Below are 17453 nucleotides of genomic sequence, written 5' to 3'. Positions count from 1 at the left end.
GCCAATTTACGTCATCTGAGAATCCGGCCCAAATTCAGGCAAGTCATTTCCAAAAACCCGATGTTTCACTGTCATGGAAATGTCACCATTTATTTCCCAGCTCTCTGCAATGCTGGGAGGTCGAGCCCGCCCGCAACTCTGCGCTGCGTAAAAGGGCAGGAGAATTTCCCAGCATCAGGAAAAATGCACTGCTCTGTCATTCCTGCCTGTGGATGCTCCTTGAGTGGAGCAGGTTTCCAGCAGGACTTAGTCATTTTATACACTTTGATTTGCAAAGCTGCCTCTTTGTGCTGCTCAGGGGGGGTGATTCCTTCCCCAGACTTTCCCTCCCGCAGCACTGGGGCGTCAGGGCTGGGTCCCCAGTGGTGGGAGCTCAGCCAAGCTCCTTGACCTCCCTCAGCCCAGACACCCCAAGAACAGAGAACCTCATGGCTGGTAGAAACCCCAGCCAGAGCACTGTGGTCCAGCTGGGGGACAGTGGTTCCAGAGAGAGCACAGCTCCCGTCCCTCCCAGGCACCTCTCGCCCCTTCCCCAGGGCAGCCAGTGCCCCACGGAGAGGCTGGAGGAGCATCGCATCCCAGCAGAGCTGAAAGTCTTTAGCTGAGACTCCTGACGTGACGGTGCGTAACAAAAAAGTCTAAATACATGCTGTTGCCAAAATGCAACCCAGAAGCAGAAGGGGAGCAGGAGAAGCTCAGCAGAGTGTGGGCAGCTGCTGGCCCTGAGTGTCCCAGCGTTCTGTCCCTACGGGCTGGGCAGGAGCTGGCGGAGCAGGTCGATGACAAGGGACACTGGCTGCACGGTGTCGTACTCTGCAAACAGGTGACACAGGTTCTCTGAGTCTGCCTGGTTTTTGGCCACGAACCCGAAGATTCTTTGAGAAAAAAAAAGAGGCTTATTCAGTTTGCATCCAGGAATCTGAAGGAATAGGCTGAAACCAGCCCAGCCACAAAGCCAAATCCCAGTTCCAGCAATTCCACCTTGGCCCGCTCCCCAATCACGTTTCCTTGGAAGCCAAGCAGCTGGGAGGAGCATTTTTGGCAAGGCTTCCCCAGCTGCGAAAAGATTCTTGAGCACAAGGTAGAGCCAGATATAAACTCACTTCCTGAGCCCAGCACAAGCCCCTGGGAAGGCTGTGGGATTTGGATGAGGGGTTCTGCACAAGGGGATGTGGAGAACTGGGCTCAGCCAAACCTCTCATCCAAACCTACAGAGCAACCCTCTCCCCACAAAGCTTCACCCAGCAGTCCCACGCCTCATCCTGCCACCATGGTAACTTCTAACACATCCCCTTCTCATTTTTAAGCTCATTCTTTGCTGCTCTGCAATGCAACCACTTCCCAAAGCAGCACCATTCCCCCGGATTCCAGCCCCCGACTCCATGCAGGAAGTTCCTGTTCTTACCTGGAGGACTTGCAGTACTTCTGCCACCTGGGGGAAGAACAGAATTGGAGTTGCTCAAAGGCTGATGTTTAACTCATTCCATCAGCTGCAAAGCCAAGGGTTATGTTTAGATCCACCCCAGCACAGCGTGCCCAGGGCAGTTTTATGGGATTTGGGGTCTGAAGTGGTGCAGAGGCACCAGGAACCACAGGGAAGGGAGCACAGCGGGTGGCTCTGACAGGCACAGCTGCCCAAAACTCACTTTCTGTTCTCAGGGTCCATCCCACAGAACCTGATGGCAGCCAAGGGGTAGTGTCGCCTGAAAAACACCCTGGAAGAGGAAAGGGAATTGTTAGGAAATGAAGGGCCTGGGCCAGGACACTAATTCACAAATCCAAGCCCTGTTGTGCTTGTGGGAGATTGAGGATCCCAAGGCATCCCAAAATCCCAACCCTGGTTCCTGCATCCCAGCCCTGCGATGGGGTTGTTAGAGGGTCCAGTCCATCCCTGGATTGTGACATGAGATTGTCCAACCAGAACAGTTTTTCCTGAGGCTGGGAGGTGAGGACAGAGATGGAAACCTCCCCTGGGCCACCCCCTTGGCCCATCCTGGGCTCTTACTTCCTCTGCACGTCGGTCAGCGTGACGCCCTGCTCCGCCACCCTGAAGTGCACCAGGGTGGGTGTGGGCAGTGTCTCCAGCTCCAAGGTGCAGGAGATGGCTTTCAGGATGGCCGGGGCTCCCGTCAGTGTCTCCACGTTCACAGAATTGAGGTACAGGACGTTGCACACTGCAGGAACAGCACAGGGCCCTGCTCAGTGCGGGTGTGACCCGGGCCAGATCCAGGGCTGGGTCCCAGGGGCCATCCTGCAGATCCCTCACACGGACCCGGGTCAGGTTTGTTTTGATGAAAATTAAAAGATTTGGTGACTCAGAAATTCTTCACTAATTTAGTTTGGTTTACTTTAATTCTTTGCACTAATTGTTGTAAAAGTCAAAGTATTTAATTTCCCGTTTCTAAATGTCACATTTGCTGGTTTCTTTTTTTTTCTGTTTATTACATATTTCCTTTAATGAAAAGCAGAAATACCCCAAGCCAACGAAGGGCTGAAGGCCAACCTAAAACATGACATTTCAGGCTGATTGAGCTGTTTAAAGGGCTGTGCTGGGTCAAACTAAACTTTCCAGCTTGCCAACTGATTTTTCAGAATTTCCAGCAAAACAAAGCACTCCCCAGCTCCCCAGCCTGTGTTGTGACCCATCCGTGTGGTCTCCTGCCCTTCGTTCTTTGCCCTCACCTGGAGCCCACCCAGGCTGAGGTGCACAGACCCTTCCCTGTCATTCCCCCATAAGGTCCCTTCAGCAGCCCCTGACTGCCCATCCCTCTCCTAAAGCCCCAGCTGTTCCACCCCCATTGGAGCCCATCAGTAGAGAGGCTTAAAAATCAGGAACTCATTAAACCATGGAAACCAGGGGTCTTTTATCAACCTCATGACCTCAAGAACTGTGTTTTCGAGCATCTTGAGGACCCCAAGTCTCCTTTCCTTAAAAATATCAGTTTCCCTTGCAGCCCAGGGAAAAACCTGCAGAAATCCTGCAGGTATCTCCAGCCCCATGGGGAGGCTGAGGGGGATGTCACACCAGTGCCCACCACTGCACAGGGGTGATCTGCTGCTGTCACAGCGTCCCCAAGGCTCCAGCTCTTGCCAGCCAGGCTGTCCCCAGGGCCAGCAGCCGGCTCCTGTCCTCACCTGCAGTTTTCCTGGCCAGGGACGGCGCAGATTCGGGGGCGCAGTCAGGGCTGTCCTCTCCATCAGCGAGATCTGCACAAAGGACAAGCAGGAGCGGTGATGCCACCGGCCGGGCTGAGCTGGTCACCTCTTTGGCCGTTCCTTATCTCACAAGAGGCTCAAAGGCCCAGGACAACTCTAATTGCAGGGGTTTAGAGCAGTAATTAACTTAATTGTCCTTCATTTCCCTCTCTGGGCTCTGTTCACCTCTGATCACTCCTGCTTCCCTTGCCCTCTCCCCATCCCCAGAGGAATGGAGTCACCACCATCCCATCCCCAGGTCAGCTCTGCAGGTCCCTGCTCCACCTGCAGCCAGGAGAGCAGCCCCTCACAGGCACCCGGGGGGATTCAGACCCCTCCCCACAGCAGGACCGCTCCCACCTGCCCGGAGGGGCCGCTCGGAGCTCCCCTTGTGTCCCGTCACCTACCTCGGGTGGGGATGCTGAGCTTGCAGGGCAGTGCCAGCGGGATGATGGAGTGCTGGTAGACAAAGGCAGAGAGGCTCCCTGCAACCAGAACTGTGAGTTGGGGGGGGCCTGGTGCCTGTAACACCCCCCACCCACACACCTCCAGCCTGCAACAGTGTCCCAGGGAGCTCATGCTCCTGCTTTGGAGCCACTACCACGGTCTCACTGTCAGGGAAGTGCAGGCAGGACCTGGGGCTGGGGGGTTCCTGTGCTGGCAGGCGTATAACACATTCACCAAGTCCTGACTGGTGCTTCCAGGGGCTTTGGAAGCAGCTCCTGGGGCTGCCAGGGCTGCTGTGGGCAGCAGCAGTGTCCTTACCAAAGTACAGCTCCTCGCTGGCACCTTTCAGGTGAACCCCTTTGGTGGAGGACTCGATGAGGAAGTGCCGGACGAGGTCACTGCTCTCCTTCCCTGCAAGAGGGACCATAATCAGCATCAGCACCGGCCCCAGTGCCACTGTGCCACCCCTGCCCACCCCAGAGTGCTGTCCCAGGGCATCACTGGAGCTGCTTTGTGCCACCACCGTGGTGCCAGCCCCTGTGAGAAGTGGAATGGGCACCCACAGACTCGCTGCCAGCACCTCCCAGACTCCTGTGGCTTCTCATCTGGCTTTAGTTTGCATAGCTTCAGTTAAACCCTCGAAGCAATCCCCCCGTTTGCACCCCTGTACCTGTCTGGCTGTCGGAGGGAGAGGCAGGAACCTTCATGGCCAGTCCAAAGGAGCCCCGGAATGAGGTGCTGTCCCGCACGAGGAACGTGCCCGGCTCCTTGTCCCTCAGCAGCTGGATTGCTGTCAGAGCACAGGCAGGGGCTCAGCCAAACACAGCAGGTGGGACCCCCTGCTCTGTGCCCTGCTGCTCTGCAGGGAGTTGCTCCTTGGCAGCGGCAGGAAAAGCTCTGGAGCGTGTGCCGAGGACACGCACACCCCTTGTGTGGCACCAGCTGCAGCGTCCCTGCAGGGCTCTGGCTTGGTGCCATGGTCCCTGCAGTCCCCAGGACACTCAGCCCCTGCCCAGACCACGCTGTGTGACAGCTTTGCTGGACTTGGAGAGCACAGAGGGGCCGTGGCACAGCCCTTGTTTCTCTGCCCCCCCCCCCCGCCCCCCCCCCCCCCCAACCTGTGAGAAGGTTCCTCCACACCCATCAGCCCCCAGTAGGCTTTGATTTGCCCCCACTGAGTCCCCACAGGGACACCAGAGAACTCCAGGGACAGGCCAGAGCCTGAGGTGGGCTCACACCCGTGGAGCCTTTCCTGCCTCACCTCGGTCCCTGCTGATGCTTGGCTTGAACCAGTATTTTGAAGTGTCCATCACAAACTTCATGGTGGGCTGCCCTGCCTTCAGGGGACCTGCAAGAGACCACAGGCATGTCAAGGCCAGCAGGAACCTGAAGGACCTCCACCGATGGCAGAGCCCAGCAGAGACATTTCTCACTCAGGCTGGCCAGGGATGAAGGTTTTTCAATCTTTTTGAATCCTTTCCTCCCCACTCCTCAGAATAGCTCGTTCTCCATGTAATTATCTCTCTTGGCAGGCTGTGATGTAGTGCAGAGAGGGTCACATGGAATCCCCTGGCAGTGCCAGCCTGTCCAGCCCTGCACAATCCACTGGACCATGGGATTTACACCAGGATCTGACCCACACACCCTCTTGCTATTTCCATAAGGATCCCAATTAAAACCCTCTGCCCCGAGAGCTGCCTCTGCTCATCTCCTCCAGAGAACAATAGCCCCAGTGTTTGCTCTTGAATGAGGGACCTGGTGAACCCTGGTACCTTTTGGTGTCCTCAGAGCAAATGAGGACCCCAACCCCTCCTCCCAGCTTGGTCTGGGGCAGCAAACAGGACTGAAGGATGTTTCTCATTCTCAGGTACTATAAATAGGTGCATCTGCATCTCCTGGAGGGAGCAGAGCATTCCTGGCTGCCGAGCCCATGCCCCAGGATGCTGGTGGGCAGAAGGCTGTGGCTAATCCAGGGTCAGGAGACCACGTGGAGCATGAGGAGCAAGGAGCTCTCATCCACAGCCTCTCATCTCATCCTCTGCTAAAGCAAAATTTGGTTTGTTCCCCCTTTCCCAGCAGGTTTTGGGGTCTGCAGCTCCTCCCTGCCCTGCCCGTGACTCACTGTCCGAGAGGCAGCTGAGTGCTGGCGCTGACAGCGCATTGTTCAGGCCACCGAGCCTCAAGGCTGGGCTGCAGCCGGGCACAGGGGGCTGTGTGCCACAGCTGGGGGGGGCTTTGGCCAGCCGAGGGGGTCCATCCCCTTGTTCCAGGCACCCGTTCACCAGCAGCACCGGGATGTCGGCAGCGGAGGTGAGGATGGAGGGGGGGCAGCTGCTGGCCTGGCCCTTCTGGCCCAGGGAGGTGCTGGGGGAGCTGCCTGCCCGGGGCTGTGCGGGGCTCTGGCCAAAAGCCTCCCTGGAGTGAGACACGATGGCAGAGGAAGGAGAGCAGGGGCTTCCCAGGGAGCTGATGGGGGACGGGGAGGCAGTGGCCGAAGCATCCGAGTCCTCGTTGTGGAGCGAGTGGGTGCTGCTGCAGGAGGGAGACAGAGCAGAGATCAGGGGGTTGTTCACACACAGACACCGTCCCAGCCACTGCAGCAGCTCTGCAGGACATCATCTCCCAGCCCAGGGAATGAGGGACTTGGGGCACTGCCCTGTGCCCCTTCCACCAGGCACAGGTGGCATTTACCTGCCCAGGATGTAGCTGGTGTCAGAGCCAGGGCTCGTGGAGAGCTGGGACACCCAACTGCCCCTCTGCCGGGCCCTCAACACCTGCAAGGGCTTCAGCAGATTGTCAGCACCTGGGGAGGTGCTAAGGGCCCCGGGGCTGTGGGAGACCGTGTCCGTGTGTCCTGCCAGGCACTGCCAGGGCATGCTGGTGCTGCAGCTCAGGGCGGCCGACTGTGGGCTGGAGGGTCCGGGTGGGCTGGAGAAAACCACGCTGTCACTGGTGCTGTATTTGCCTCCGAGCACCCCTTTTTGGGGCAGGAAGCTGTTGGCCTGGGGGGATCTGGAGAAGGGGGTGCCCGAAGGGCTGGGGGTGCCCCGTGGCTGGTCGGGCCCCGTGGCTCTGCCCAGTGTCAGCTCTATGTACTTGATGTCTGCAAAGAGAGAGAGAAAGAGACAGAGAGAGGAGGTCATGAAGGGTCTGGTGTGCAAGCTGGGTTCCTTAGCAAGGCTCTGTGAGGAATGTGTGTCTGTTCTTCCTGCTGTGAATTCTGGCTCTGCAAGGCTGGGGGTCCAGCAGTACCCTTTGCTGAGAGCCTGTGAGGGCTGATGCCCCACAGATCCCAAGGTGAGGTGACCCCCCGGTGCTGGCAGGCTCCCAGGGAAGGGGGTTACGTGCGGTCACGTCTGGCTGCTCAGACCCCCCTCGCCAGCATTACCCAGCCAGGACCTGCCGAGACCTGCAGCCAGAGGTGGGTGTTCCCTCCAGCAGCTGCTCTGTTTGTACCTGACTCAAGAGAAAAACACCTGGCTGCTCCCCCCAGGGTGACGTCAGGTTCGGAGGGTGGCCCTGCACACCCGGGGCAGAGGAGCAGGGGGATGTCACCTGGCCCCAGGTACAGCTGGACTTCCACCCACACTGTGGCAGTGAGGCAGAGGAAATGCACGTGGGACAGGGGCAGTTACAACACTCTTGGTGTCCACTGCAAGACCAGACCCGGCAGGAGAGGGCTGCTCCCTCCTCCTTTCTCCCACCCTGCACAAATCTCTCTAGAGAATTAACTTCCAAGGCAGTCTCTGTGCCTTGCTGTGGGATTGTTCTCTCTCTTCCATTGGTGCTGAGAGGCAGCCCCTCCTTCTGACAGAACATCTCCTGTCCCAAACCCTCAGTGGAACCTCACAGCCAGCACCAGGGTGCCTGATGCACGTCCTGGCTTCCTTGGACAAAGCCAGCATTTCTGGCTGAGCTGGAAGAGGCCTTTTAGCAAGAGACATTCAGATTGATTTGAGTGCTTGCAGCGATGGCACATCCATCACATCCCAGGGAAGCTGCTCTGGTGGTTAATCACTCCAGTGCCAAAGGTGTGCACCTCCCTTCCAGTCTGGACGTGCCCAGCTTTGCTTCCAGCACCTGGTTCCTGCCCTGCCATGGAGTTCAGGAAAGTTCCCCTTCTCAAAGGTGTTTCTCAGAGAGGGAAAATCCTCTTTGCTGCAGCAAACTGCTCGGACAGCACTGAGCTCCCTGCCCAGGGTGTGACAGGTCCTGATGGACCTGCTGTGCGGGAGCTCCTGGCCCTGGCTACTGCAAGCAACAGCCTGAGCTCTGGGCACGGAGCTGGATGAGCAGGAAAAGCACATGGCTTTACAGAAGTTACTCCCTGAGCCCTTTCTCTGTGCCCATCCCAGCAGCAGATTGGATAAACACGGCCAGCCACGAGCACCAAGGAGGCGCTGGGTGAGCCAGGAGGGCTGATCCCAGTGGGGACACAGCTGGATCAGGCAGGACAGAGCCAGAGCTTTGCTCCTCCACAGCCTGGCTGCCAGCAGCAGCTCCTCCAGTGCCCAGCCTGGGGGAAGCTCTGTGGCCACATGTCCTTGCGGTTGAGCTGGCCAGATGCTGGCCGGATGCTTTTTGTCAACGTCTCCCCAAAAGGAGAAAGAAATGGGGATTTTAATTGTGTTTTAAAGGACTGACAAGCATCCGTGCACCAGGCTCATGAGGCCTTTTACCTCCTACTTCTCTGCCTTTGCTCCTCTTATCACCTGTGGTTAAACCTCAAATATTTGCTCAAGACCTTGGCAAGTTTTCCAGCATCAAGGAGTGGCAAAAGTGCCACAAACACAGAGCTCAGATGTCACGCAAGCCGAGATCTGAGATCTCCTTTCTCCTCTAGGAACTAGAAGGATCCAGAGGGAATAGTGCCTCTCATGAATGTGCCTCCTGTTGCAGCAGCATTTCACAGAATGACAGACTGTGCTGAGTGTGGTGGTTTTAAAACTAGCACACTGAGTTGGAAGGGACCCATCAGGATCGAGTGCCATGTTTAAAGCTTCCTCGTGGTCTCCACAAGACAAGAACAGGCCCCTCTCGCCTCTCTTGGGCTCCATCAGTCCCTGCCACCCTCGCATCAGGGCACAGGTTGCAGGGCTGGAGCAGGAGGAGGTGAGTGAACAGGGACACTGCCCCATGGGAGGAAGTTTGTGTAAAAAAAACAAGAGCTGTTAAAAGAAAATGAAAGCTGAAGTGAGGCTTTTCCCACTGAATTCCTGGCCAGCTTTCCAGATGTTCAGTTCCATACTTGGAGCCAGACTCTTCAGACCACCAGCACGATACCTGCGGAGCTGCTTGGGGCTCCAGCTCCTGAGCATGGAGCAGGGCAGTGGAATGGGTCAGGCACTGAGCAGCCAGAGCTGAATCTGCACTTTGTCACAGTATTTTATCTGCAAGGCCATCCTGTCCATCCCAGCAGGAAGCAGGGACACTGCTCTGGAACTGCCTGGCTGCTGCAGTGCTGCTGCCCTGTCCTGTGCCACCTCATCCTTCTCCAGCCCCACCATCCTCGTGGTTTGAGAGCTCACATCCTTGTTGCATGAGGGCTCAGGGAGAACTGAATTTTTTTCTTGTCTTCAACATCCTCACATTTGCTGTGGAAAGAAGCCTGAGGACTGATTGTCAGGATATTTCTTTGTGTAAAAGACAGGGACAGGCAACAAGGCTTTTGGGAAGTACCTGAGGCACCTGAACCACCCTGGACCTGTCCTGCCAGCAGTGTCAGCTCCCCACACACTGGGGCTGTGCCGTGCACAAGGTGTTGAACACCTAAAATGAGCAGGAGAGCCCAGGCAGGAATACTTGGATCAGGAGCAGCTCACAAATCAGAGCTTGGGTTGCAGGGATGACAGGAAGAGCTGCACAAGTGTTCACATAAGGCACTTGTGAGCAGAGACAGGGCTGGTATGTGCTGCTGGTGCCTTGCCTATGCCAGGTATGCTGCCTGGGGAGTGCACAAGCCCTGGAAAAAGAATTTCCCTGGCAAAGGAACTGGGAACACTTAAATGGGATGGTTGTGCAACACTCGATACCTTAGCCCAGGGCTCTGGAAATCTGGCTGCAAATCCATGGGTTCCCACAGGTCAAGTGTGACCCTGGGAAAGGTCCTGCTGCCCTTGAGGGGAGCAGGGTCCTCACTGGGCACCCAGAGCACAGGGCCAGTCCCTGGTGGTGACAACTGGGATTAGAAGTTTTCCAAGAGCAGCAAGTCCCATTTGTAATGAGAATTGTTTTCTCCAAACACAGGGAAATGAACATCAGGTAGAACTAAAGGCTGTTTTCCCTCTTCCCTTCTTGAGCCCTTTGAGCTGTCTGGACATGAGATGTCAACAGCAATCAGACCAGGGCCGTGGAAACACCGGAGATCGGCAGAACTTGGATACACAGCCTGTCCTGCTCTTTAGCCCTGATGTCAGAGAACAGTCCTCCACGCTGAACCCCCTGGGGACAGTGGGGAATGCCCCTGATGCCCCTTTCCAGCCTCCCCAGGAGCACAGGACCTTGTGTGGGTCCAGGGGACAGGCGTGTGTCCAACCCTGTGCCCCAGACAGAAGGTTTTCACCAGGTGGGAGCTTCTCTGTCTCCACAGCCCGAGCGCTGCCTTTGCCTCACCTACTGCCTCCGGGTCCGGCTTCTCGGTGGCTGCAGTGCCGCCCTGAGCAGGCTGGGCTGCATCCTCCACCGGCCTGCACGGCAGCGGCTGGAAGGTCGGATCGATCTCTAGGATCATCTGGTTGAGGGTCTCTATGGTTATGTCCAGGGAGGGAGACATGGGCTGAACCTCGGGCTCCGTGCGGGTGTTCTCCTCCCCGCTCAGCTGGCGCGGGGCAGGGGCTCTCTCCAAGGAGGAATTCTGCTGGTTCTTCCCCTGTGTGTGAGCAGCCAGGTGCTCCGACACGGGCTGGGCTCCGTACGCTCTGGTGCTGGGGAGCAGGGGAGCCTTGGGACGCACCATGGAGTGGGGATCAGTCCAGGCCTCTGTGGAGTAGTAGACGTACTTGGCCGGCAGCACGGAGCAGCCCGGGTACCCCGGCGGGCGCAGGCTCTCGCTCTCCTCCGGTGAGGAAATACACACAGTCTGTCCAACACGCAACACGTGGGATTCTATCACCTGTGACATGCTTTGGTTTTCCGGTTTCGCAGCTTAGAGGCCAAGGGAAACCTCCTTCTCCTCCTCCTCCTCGCCTCCTTCCTCCACCAGGGACCTCAGACCCCGTCTTCACTCCAGTCTCCAGCAGAATAAGAATCTGAGGAATGCAGAGAGGAGCGGTTACACAGGCATGCCCCGGGCAGGAGCAGACTTCAGCGGAAAAGTCTATAAAAAAGGGGATTTGGAGTGAAAGCTGGAATTCAGCTCAAATGAAAACAAGTCACCCTCTTCCTGCTTTTCCACCCCCTCCAGCCTCTGCTCCCGGTGCCACAGTGCAGCCAGGCAAGCACACGAACTCATTGGCAACAGCTTTTCAGGATTCAAAGGCCTAAAATGGAATCCTGCTTTTATTTGCTATTTTTCTGGATTAAGAATGAAATGAAGGCTCTAACAGCCTTCCCATGGGACCCTGAGCCCCCAGGAGCCAGCCAAGGACAGGCAGCAAGCCTGGAGCCCTGCAGGGCAGAGAGCTGGAGCTGCCTGCCAGGGCAGTGTCCTGAAAGTGGGTGTACAGCTAATCCAGGATTTTGTTTTCCTGGTACAGTGAGAGTGTGGAGCCTGTGGACGTGGCTGCTGTCTCAGTCGTGGTGCTGCTCGAGGAATCAGACTGCAGATACATTTTGAATACTTCCTGGCTTTGCTTTAGGCATAAAGTATTTTTTTATTCCCCATTATAAAGCCCTGTGGAAGAGGTCGGCTTCCCTCAGGAATCTGGGAAAGAGGGTCTTGGGATGCTGTTTGGAGATGGGGAGGTTGCCCTGCAGCATCAGTGATCAAATGGGGCTGCTGCCCCCCTCTGCTTGGCAGGAGCTGTCCCTCAGGACACCAAACAGAGAGAGCCTCACGCCTTTGGCTCGGGATGAGGACAATAACCCCATCCCACTTCCGTGCCCACTGTGGCAGCCAAGCCTGGTGTGCTGGGGACATCCAGGCCCAGCACATGCCCCGTGTCAGCACAGCCCATCCCCTCTGCTCCCTGGGGAGGCAGCACTGGTGGGGACCACAGGGTATCCAGAGATCCAGAGGTTTGCTGGCAGGAGTTAATGCCACAGCTCAGGGCTCCCTCTCCACATCCCGCACACATCTGGTGCGTGACACTCGCAAACAGAGGGGAACACTTCAGAAAATATTTATCCTCTCCTGCAGCAGTCTCCAATGACGGACTTATTTACTCCCTTATCCTGGGCTGATTAACGATGGAGTCACAGGATTAGGAACGGGACACGTTGCTCCAAGGCAGCCGGTCCCTCAGCCCCGTGGGCTGGGTTGGAGCCCTGCGTCACTGACTCTAATCGGTGACTAATTGCCCCGCCAGGTGTTGAGAGCAAGTGCGGAGGGTGGCTCAAAACAGAGCAGCCGTGGCCTGGCTGAGTTATATAACCCCGGAGAAGCCCCACATCTTGCTAGAGAGACACCCGGAATAGCCCGGGCTCATGAAGTGTAGGGAATTAGAAACAAAACATCGCTGCTGTCTGCTGCTGCTGTCAGCACCTGGCCCCGGGCGAGTCACGGCAGGTAAATCCCTCTCCAGGGCTTCCGAGAGCTGCAGGAGTGAATAAATACCTCAAGCCCATTTACCTTCCTGTCAGCTCGGCCCCTGCCGTGTCTCCTGAGCCTCTGAGAGGTTTGAGTTACAGGACTGGCATGGGAAAGGCTTGGGAGCAGGGCTGTGCTGCAGGAAGGGAAGCACCTCTGGAGCCAGAATTAGACAGGTCCAAGGCACCTCTGAATTGTTGCTAATTATTCCTAGAGGTGGGAACCTCTGGGAATTGGAGTCTATGCTGTTGGAACCAGGTCTGTCCCAGTTCCCAGAGGAGATGGACTGAGTCTGGGGCCAGCTATCCCCATGGGGAACCAGCTGTGAAGGGATCTGCCAGAAATTGGGGTGCAGGTGGGTGAGGGGCTGCAGGAGGTGGGATCCCTCCTCTGACTGCAGCAATGCCACAGCCCACGGTGCCCTCCCATGGCCACAGCACCAGAACATGGCTCTTCCTTGCCATTTCCAGACCCCAAGCCCAGGGCACAGGGGACACAGGAGCAGGACCCTGCCCCCCTTTCCCACAGCAGCTGGGCTGGGCTGTGCCAGGGCTCTGCCCACAAAGCTCGTGTCCCCTCTGGTGGAGTGACAGCACAGCTCTGCCTGGGGGTGGTCAGAGCCCAGGTAAGCAGGTGCCCACCTTGGGAAACCACCCAGGGTCTCCTGCCTCGGGGCACCCTGTGCCACAGCGCTGCCAGCTCTGTGTGAGAAGCGCAGTGTGGTACAAGGCTCAGAGGGAGCATTTGTTAAATATAAAAAGAAGAGTCATTCCAGGTCAAAAACACAAGCGAGATGGAGTGAAAATTGGATTCTCCCCTGGGGAGAAGAACTGCCTGGCTCCAGTCAGCATCTGCAAGAAAAGGCTGGTTTTAATTTAAGTAGGTACAGAAATAACGTGCAGGATGCAAGAACCAGGGCTGTCAGGGCTTCCAGGAGCATGCACGCAACAGCTTCCCTCCTTTCTTGTACTCCTGCCCTGAGTTTTTGATCTTTCTCATGTGTGATGCTGCCAGAATTAGCCTCCAAACCTCATTTCTCCTCCCTTCCCTTCCCTAGGTTGAAGTGAGAGGTCTCCCGAGCTCCTCACAGGAATTTTGGGCCTCAGCTGCGGGCTCTTGTGCTTGGAGGAGCAAAGGAGAAGGGCTGAGGTGAAGGAGGTGAATCACAGGGTGGCTGCTGGCCACCAGCATGGCACAGCCATGGGATGGGCAAACACTGGCCACAGATATCAGGACCTCCCCAGAGCCACTGGGAACGGCAGTGTCTCCATGCACAGGCCCAGCGAGGGCTGGGCAGGGTCTGGCTCTGTCCCCCAGGTGTGGGCACAGGTACCACCCATCCCCACAGCGTGCCATGAGCCATGCCCCGGGCTCGTGGCAGCAGCAGAGAGCTCCAGGACACTCAGGGCAGCCCTGGCAGAGGGAACCCCAGCACTGCAGCCATGCCTGGACAGGCTGGTTCAGCCAGGGCTGGGAGATCAACTGCATGGCAATTCCTGGGAAGGAGCTCTGTTGTCTCAGCTAAGTCAAGGCTAGCACAGAAAGAGATGGAAATAAGCTGGCACAAACACATCCAGACTGGAAACTGCAGAGTTTCTGCTACTGGAAGCAGACTGTGGAACACAATTCTCTCTGAGCAGAAGGGGACGAGTCACAGATTTCACATGCAGATGGACACTCCTAGAAACGTCCTGAGTGAGGGACCTGCCAGCTGTAGCAGGACACCCAGGCTGTGGGGCTGGAGCTGCAGCTCAGCCCAGTAACCCCAGCTCTGCTCCAGCCCGGCTTGGCAGACAGCAAAAGGAGCTGGGGGTGTCAGGAGCGGGACCGCAGCACCCAGGCGGGGCAGGGGTGGGGGGCTGGGTTTGGAGGGCTGCAGGGCGCTCCTGGGCGCGGCTGCGAGAAGCCGGGTGCCCTGGGGCCAGGGCTGTGCCACACCCCGGCTGCTCGATAACCACCCGCCCTTCCCAAAGCCGCCCGGCACGGGCCGAGCCCGGGGATCCGCACCGAGCAAAGTCCCTCCCGCTTCATCTGCGGCAGCTCAGGGAGCCCGTGGGACCCCCCAGCCCCCGCACCGGCTCGGGCAGGGGAAGGGCAGGGCTGGCAGATGCCCCGCAGCATCGCCGGCAGCCGCACGCTGGGTGTCCCAGCGAGGATATTTGCAGCTCAGACATTGGAGCCGGGACACGGCCTCGCTCCCTGTCTGCGCAGACCCCAAAACAGCTCAGCCAGCTGCCAAGTCTGGTTGTTTTTCCTTGCAACGTGAGCCCTGGGAGCCTCCCGATGACAAGCCTGTTACACAGCCCCTCGCCAGGAAGGGCAGAGGGAACTGCTGGGACACCCAGGATTTCCAGAGCTCATTATCCACTGTTTAATCGCTGCGAGGGCTGCGGGCGACTTGCCTGGATTAGAGGGGCGTGCTGAGGGGGTTGAGGAAAAGAAGTTCCCATGGTTATGATGTGTTTTCCCTGCAGAGCAGGGAGAGCCGCGGTATCACATGGCAGATATTAATAAATCCCAGCTCCGGGGGGTTCCAGCACCTGGTGCCCGAGGAGGGGCTGCCCTCCCACGCCGAGGGAGAAGGACAGCCTGTCAGAGCCTCCTCCCTCGCTCTGACACGGGCGATTAGCAATCTCAGCGGCAAGGAAAAGAAGCGTTTATGGAATCCCAGACAGCATCTCGGTATCTGAGCAGCCCCCGGAGCAGAGCCCGCACGGGCAGTGCCAGTGAAGGAGGTTTTGGTGGGGAAAAAGAAACTCTCCAGTGCAAGCCGAGAGCATCCACAGCAGGAGCCACCCACCCCCAGAGACCCCCCCGAGGACCCCCCCCGCCCTCCAGAAGTGCTGCTTGTTTAGCAACATTTCAGACTTCTGGAAGGGTCTCCAGGCTTTTGGAGGAGGCGTGTCATTAGGAATGTTTGAAATCGCTGCTCCAGCAGCTCCCCCTCCCACTGCCTTACAGCCTTTTCCTCTCCCGGGACAGCTCTTTCCCCTCTGGCAAGAGCTTCTCTGGGTACAAGATCAGCACAGAGCCTGGGCCCCGTTTCCAAGAGAAGTCCCAGCACAGCAGGAGAAGTTTCCCCTCCCCTCTTTGTGGGTGAGCAGTTGACATGGGAGGCTCAGGGACAACAATGTCTTTAGAACAGGGTGTCTGTCTAAAAATAGGCTAAATTAGCAAATCCTAAGAATGCTTGAGATGAGTTGCAGGAACAGACACTAACGAGCTCCTCGGAGCACCAGCCAGGATGTTTCTTCTCTGAGACCATGAGAACATCTCCCTCCAGCCCTTGTGGGAATCACCAGGCAGCATCAGACAGAGGAATCTGCAGCATAAGAGACTATTTCCCTGCATTTCAGGGGTGCCCAGGGGAGGGAGAGGATGGCAGCTGCTGCAAAAGGGGGGCTCTGCACACTGCAGGTGTTTCAGAAGGGCCCTGAACATCTGTGCTGGCCTGGGCACCTCCCCTGCTCCAAAGCTCCAAAGCGCTGCACCCAGGCCTGGAAACCTTGTGAAGCACCAGAACATGCTTCAGGCTCTTCCCTTGGGTCCAAGAAGTAGAGGTGGGACTGGATCCTTTTCCTCCCCTCCTCAGACTCCATTTTCCTCCCAATACCTCTACCTACACCAGCAGCAGATCCCAGCGCTCCCACCTGGAGCTCTGGCTGCACAGCTTCTATGCCATCCTGCCCATAATCCCTCTCCTCTGACTCAAGGATGGAGGCCCAGAACCTGGCTTTGGTTTCATGGCATTTTTGTTGCTGACCCCATTCCTAGTGCCTTGACCTTCCTGTCTGGCTGTGGCTTAAGGAGGTTCAGTGGTACCACAACACCCTGAGTAACTTGGAGCCCCACACAAACCTCTGCCCCAGCCGCTGACACTTCTGCTCCCACGTGGCACTTTCATTGCCTTCAACTCTCCACAATTCCCACACCACAGCCTCCCACGGGGAGGAAGGAGACACTGGAACACTCAATCCCAGCCACTTCACCTCAGCTGAGCTCACTCGAGGCACAGGAGGAAACATGCACTTGGACACATGCACAGACAACAAACACCACTGGAAATCTTAAATGGGCTTCAAAAGGGTGAGGAAGGTAATTGCTCATGTCATAAACCCCATGGACAACTGAGAAAACCTCAGAACCTCAGCTAGAGCAATGTGCATAATTCCACACCACTGCTCCCAGCAGTATCCAGCAGCTTTCCCCAGCCTGGATCACCACTGCTCAGTTTCTGCCCCACTGCTGGGGCAGGAACAACCACGTCTTGGCTTATCTGAGATCCCTGCAGCAGATTCCTCCCAAGGCACAGGAATAATCCCCAGCTAAATGCAAAGCAGTAGAAAGACGAGTGATGGAAGGAAAGAGCTGATACGAACTGCACGCAGCATTAGCATGAGAACTGCAAGAAAGAAAGGGCTGGGAAGAGTCACGGCAAGGGCAGAGATGGCCCTGGGAATCAGCGCTCGGAGGTACCTGGGCTGCAGCGGCTCGTCCCCGCTCCGCGGCTCTGCTGCAGCACCTCCGGCACCTGGAGCTCATAAACCACAAGGGTGAGTCTGTGCAAGGACCGGCTCCCCTGGGAGCTTGGATTTAACGGGAGCCCGGTCCCTCCCACCTGGGCCGAGCTTCGCCGCCCCTCCGTGCCCCGCAGGTGTGGTGCGAGAGGGAAGAGCCAGACGGGCTGTGGGGCAGAGCAGGGCTGGAGAGGAGCCAGGCTGCAGAGGGGCCGGGCTGCCCCCGGGCACGGCAGGGCTGCAGGCAGAGCTGCAAGCAGAGCTGCCAGCCAGGGACACAGCTGGAGCACAGCGAGGAAAGCCGCTCGGGACAGGTGAGGAGCTCCAGCTGCCAAGGACTGTGCCTGCCCCTGCATCCCCCGGGCAGCAGCAGCCCCAGCTCTCTGCCATGGCCCTCTCGCTGGGGCAGGACTGCTGGGGACTGTGCTTCAGCCTGTCCGAATCTCGGCTGTCAGCTCTGACGATAAATGAAGAGGGAACAACAAGCACAGACTCCTCTCCAGCTGGAGCATCGGAGTTGAGTTCCTCCCGCTTCTTTCCAGAGGTAGCAGCTCCTCCTGAGTGATGCAGGCACCACAGACACATTTCTGGGAGGGGACAGCCTGTCC

At 57.5% G+C, this 17453-nt stretch overlaps 1 protein-coding gene across 6 annotated transcripts; it reads right to left on the bottom strand.

Moving 5' to 3' along the window:
- Nucleotides 1-63: 63 nt before the first annotated feature.
- Nucleotides 64-17079, bottom strand: TNS4 (tensin 4). 6 transcript variants are annotated; one of them, XR_015279568.1, is made up of 14 exons: nucleotides 16805-16889; nucleotides 10754-10889; nucleotides 10255-10620; nucleotides 6334-6745; nucleotides 5765-6174; nucleotides 4904-4990; nucleotides 4313-4432; nucleotides 3961-4053; nucleotides 3603-3680; nucleotides 3136-3207; nucleotides 2006-2174; nucleotides 1647-1715; nucleotides 1406-1490; nucleotides 64-875 (listed from the first exon to the last, which is right to left on the bottom strand). XR_015279568.1 is itself a non-coding variant. In XM_086864678.1 (14 exons), the coding sequence occupies exons 1-14, from the start codon at nucleotides 16868-16870 to the stop codon at nucleotides 746-748; spliced, it is 2235 nt and encodes a 744-aa protein (XP_086720804.1). In that variant the 5' UTR covers nucleotides 16871-16889; the 3' UTR covers nucleotides 64-745. The 6 variants fall into 6 exon arrangements, 4 of the variants coding, with proteins under 4 accessions (XP_086720804.1, XP_086720805.1, XP_086720806.1 ...); XM_086864678.1 differs by having other exon boundaries at nucleotides 1406-1432; XM_086864679.1 differs by having other exon boundaries at nucleotides 1406-1432; nucleotides 5765-6171.
- Nucleotides 17080-17453: the final 374 nt, after the last annotated feature.

Source organism: Cyanistes caeruleus, chromosome 27 (genome assembly GCF_971803275.1).
Source record: "Cyanistes caeruleus chromosome 27, bCyaCae1.hap1.1, whole genome shotgun sequence".
Classification (NCBI taxonomy): domain Eukaryota; kingdom Metazoa; phylum Chordata; class Aves; order Passeriformes; family Paridae; genus Cyanistes; species Cyanistes caeruleus.
Note: the sequence above shows the minus strand (reverse complement) of the source record. Positions and strands in the feature narration are given on the sequence as shown.

Excerpts from the sequence above, each read along its gene's own strand:
- TNS4 (XM_086864678.1), bottom strand. The coding sequence starts at position 16,870 with ATGAGCTCCAGGTGCCGGAGGTGCTGCAGCAGAGCCGCGGAGCGGGGA. Across the intron at positions 1,716-2,005 it reads CTGACCGACGTGCAGAGGAA|GGTGTTTTTCAGGCGACACT; the intron begins GTAAGAGCCCAG and ends TTCCTCTTCCAG. Across the intron at positions 876-1,405 it reads AAGTACTGCAAGTCCTCCAG|AATCTTCGGGTTCGTGGCCA; the intron begins GTAAGAACAGGA and ends TTTTTCTCAAAG.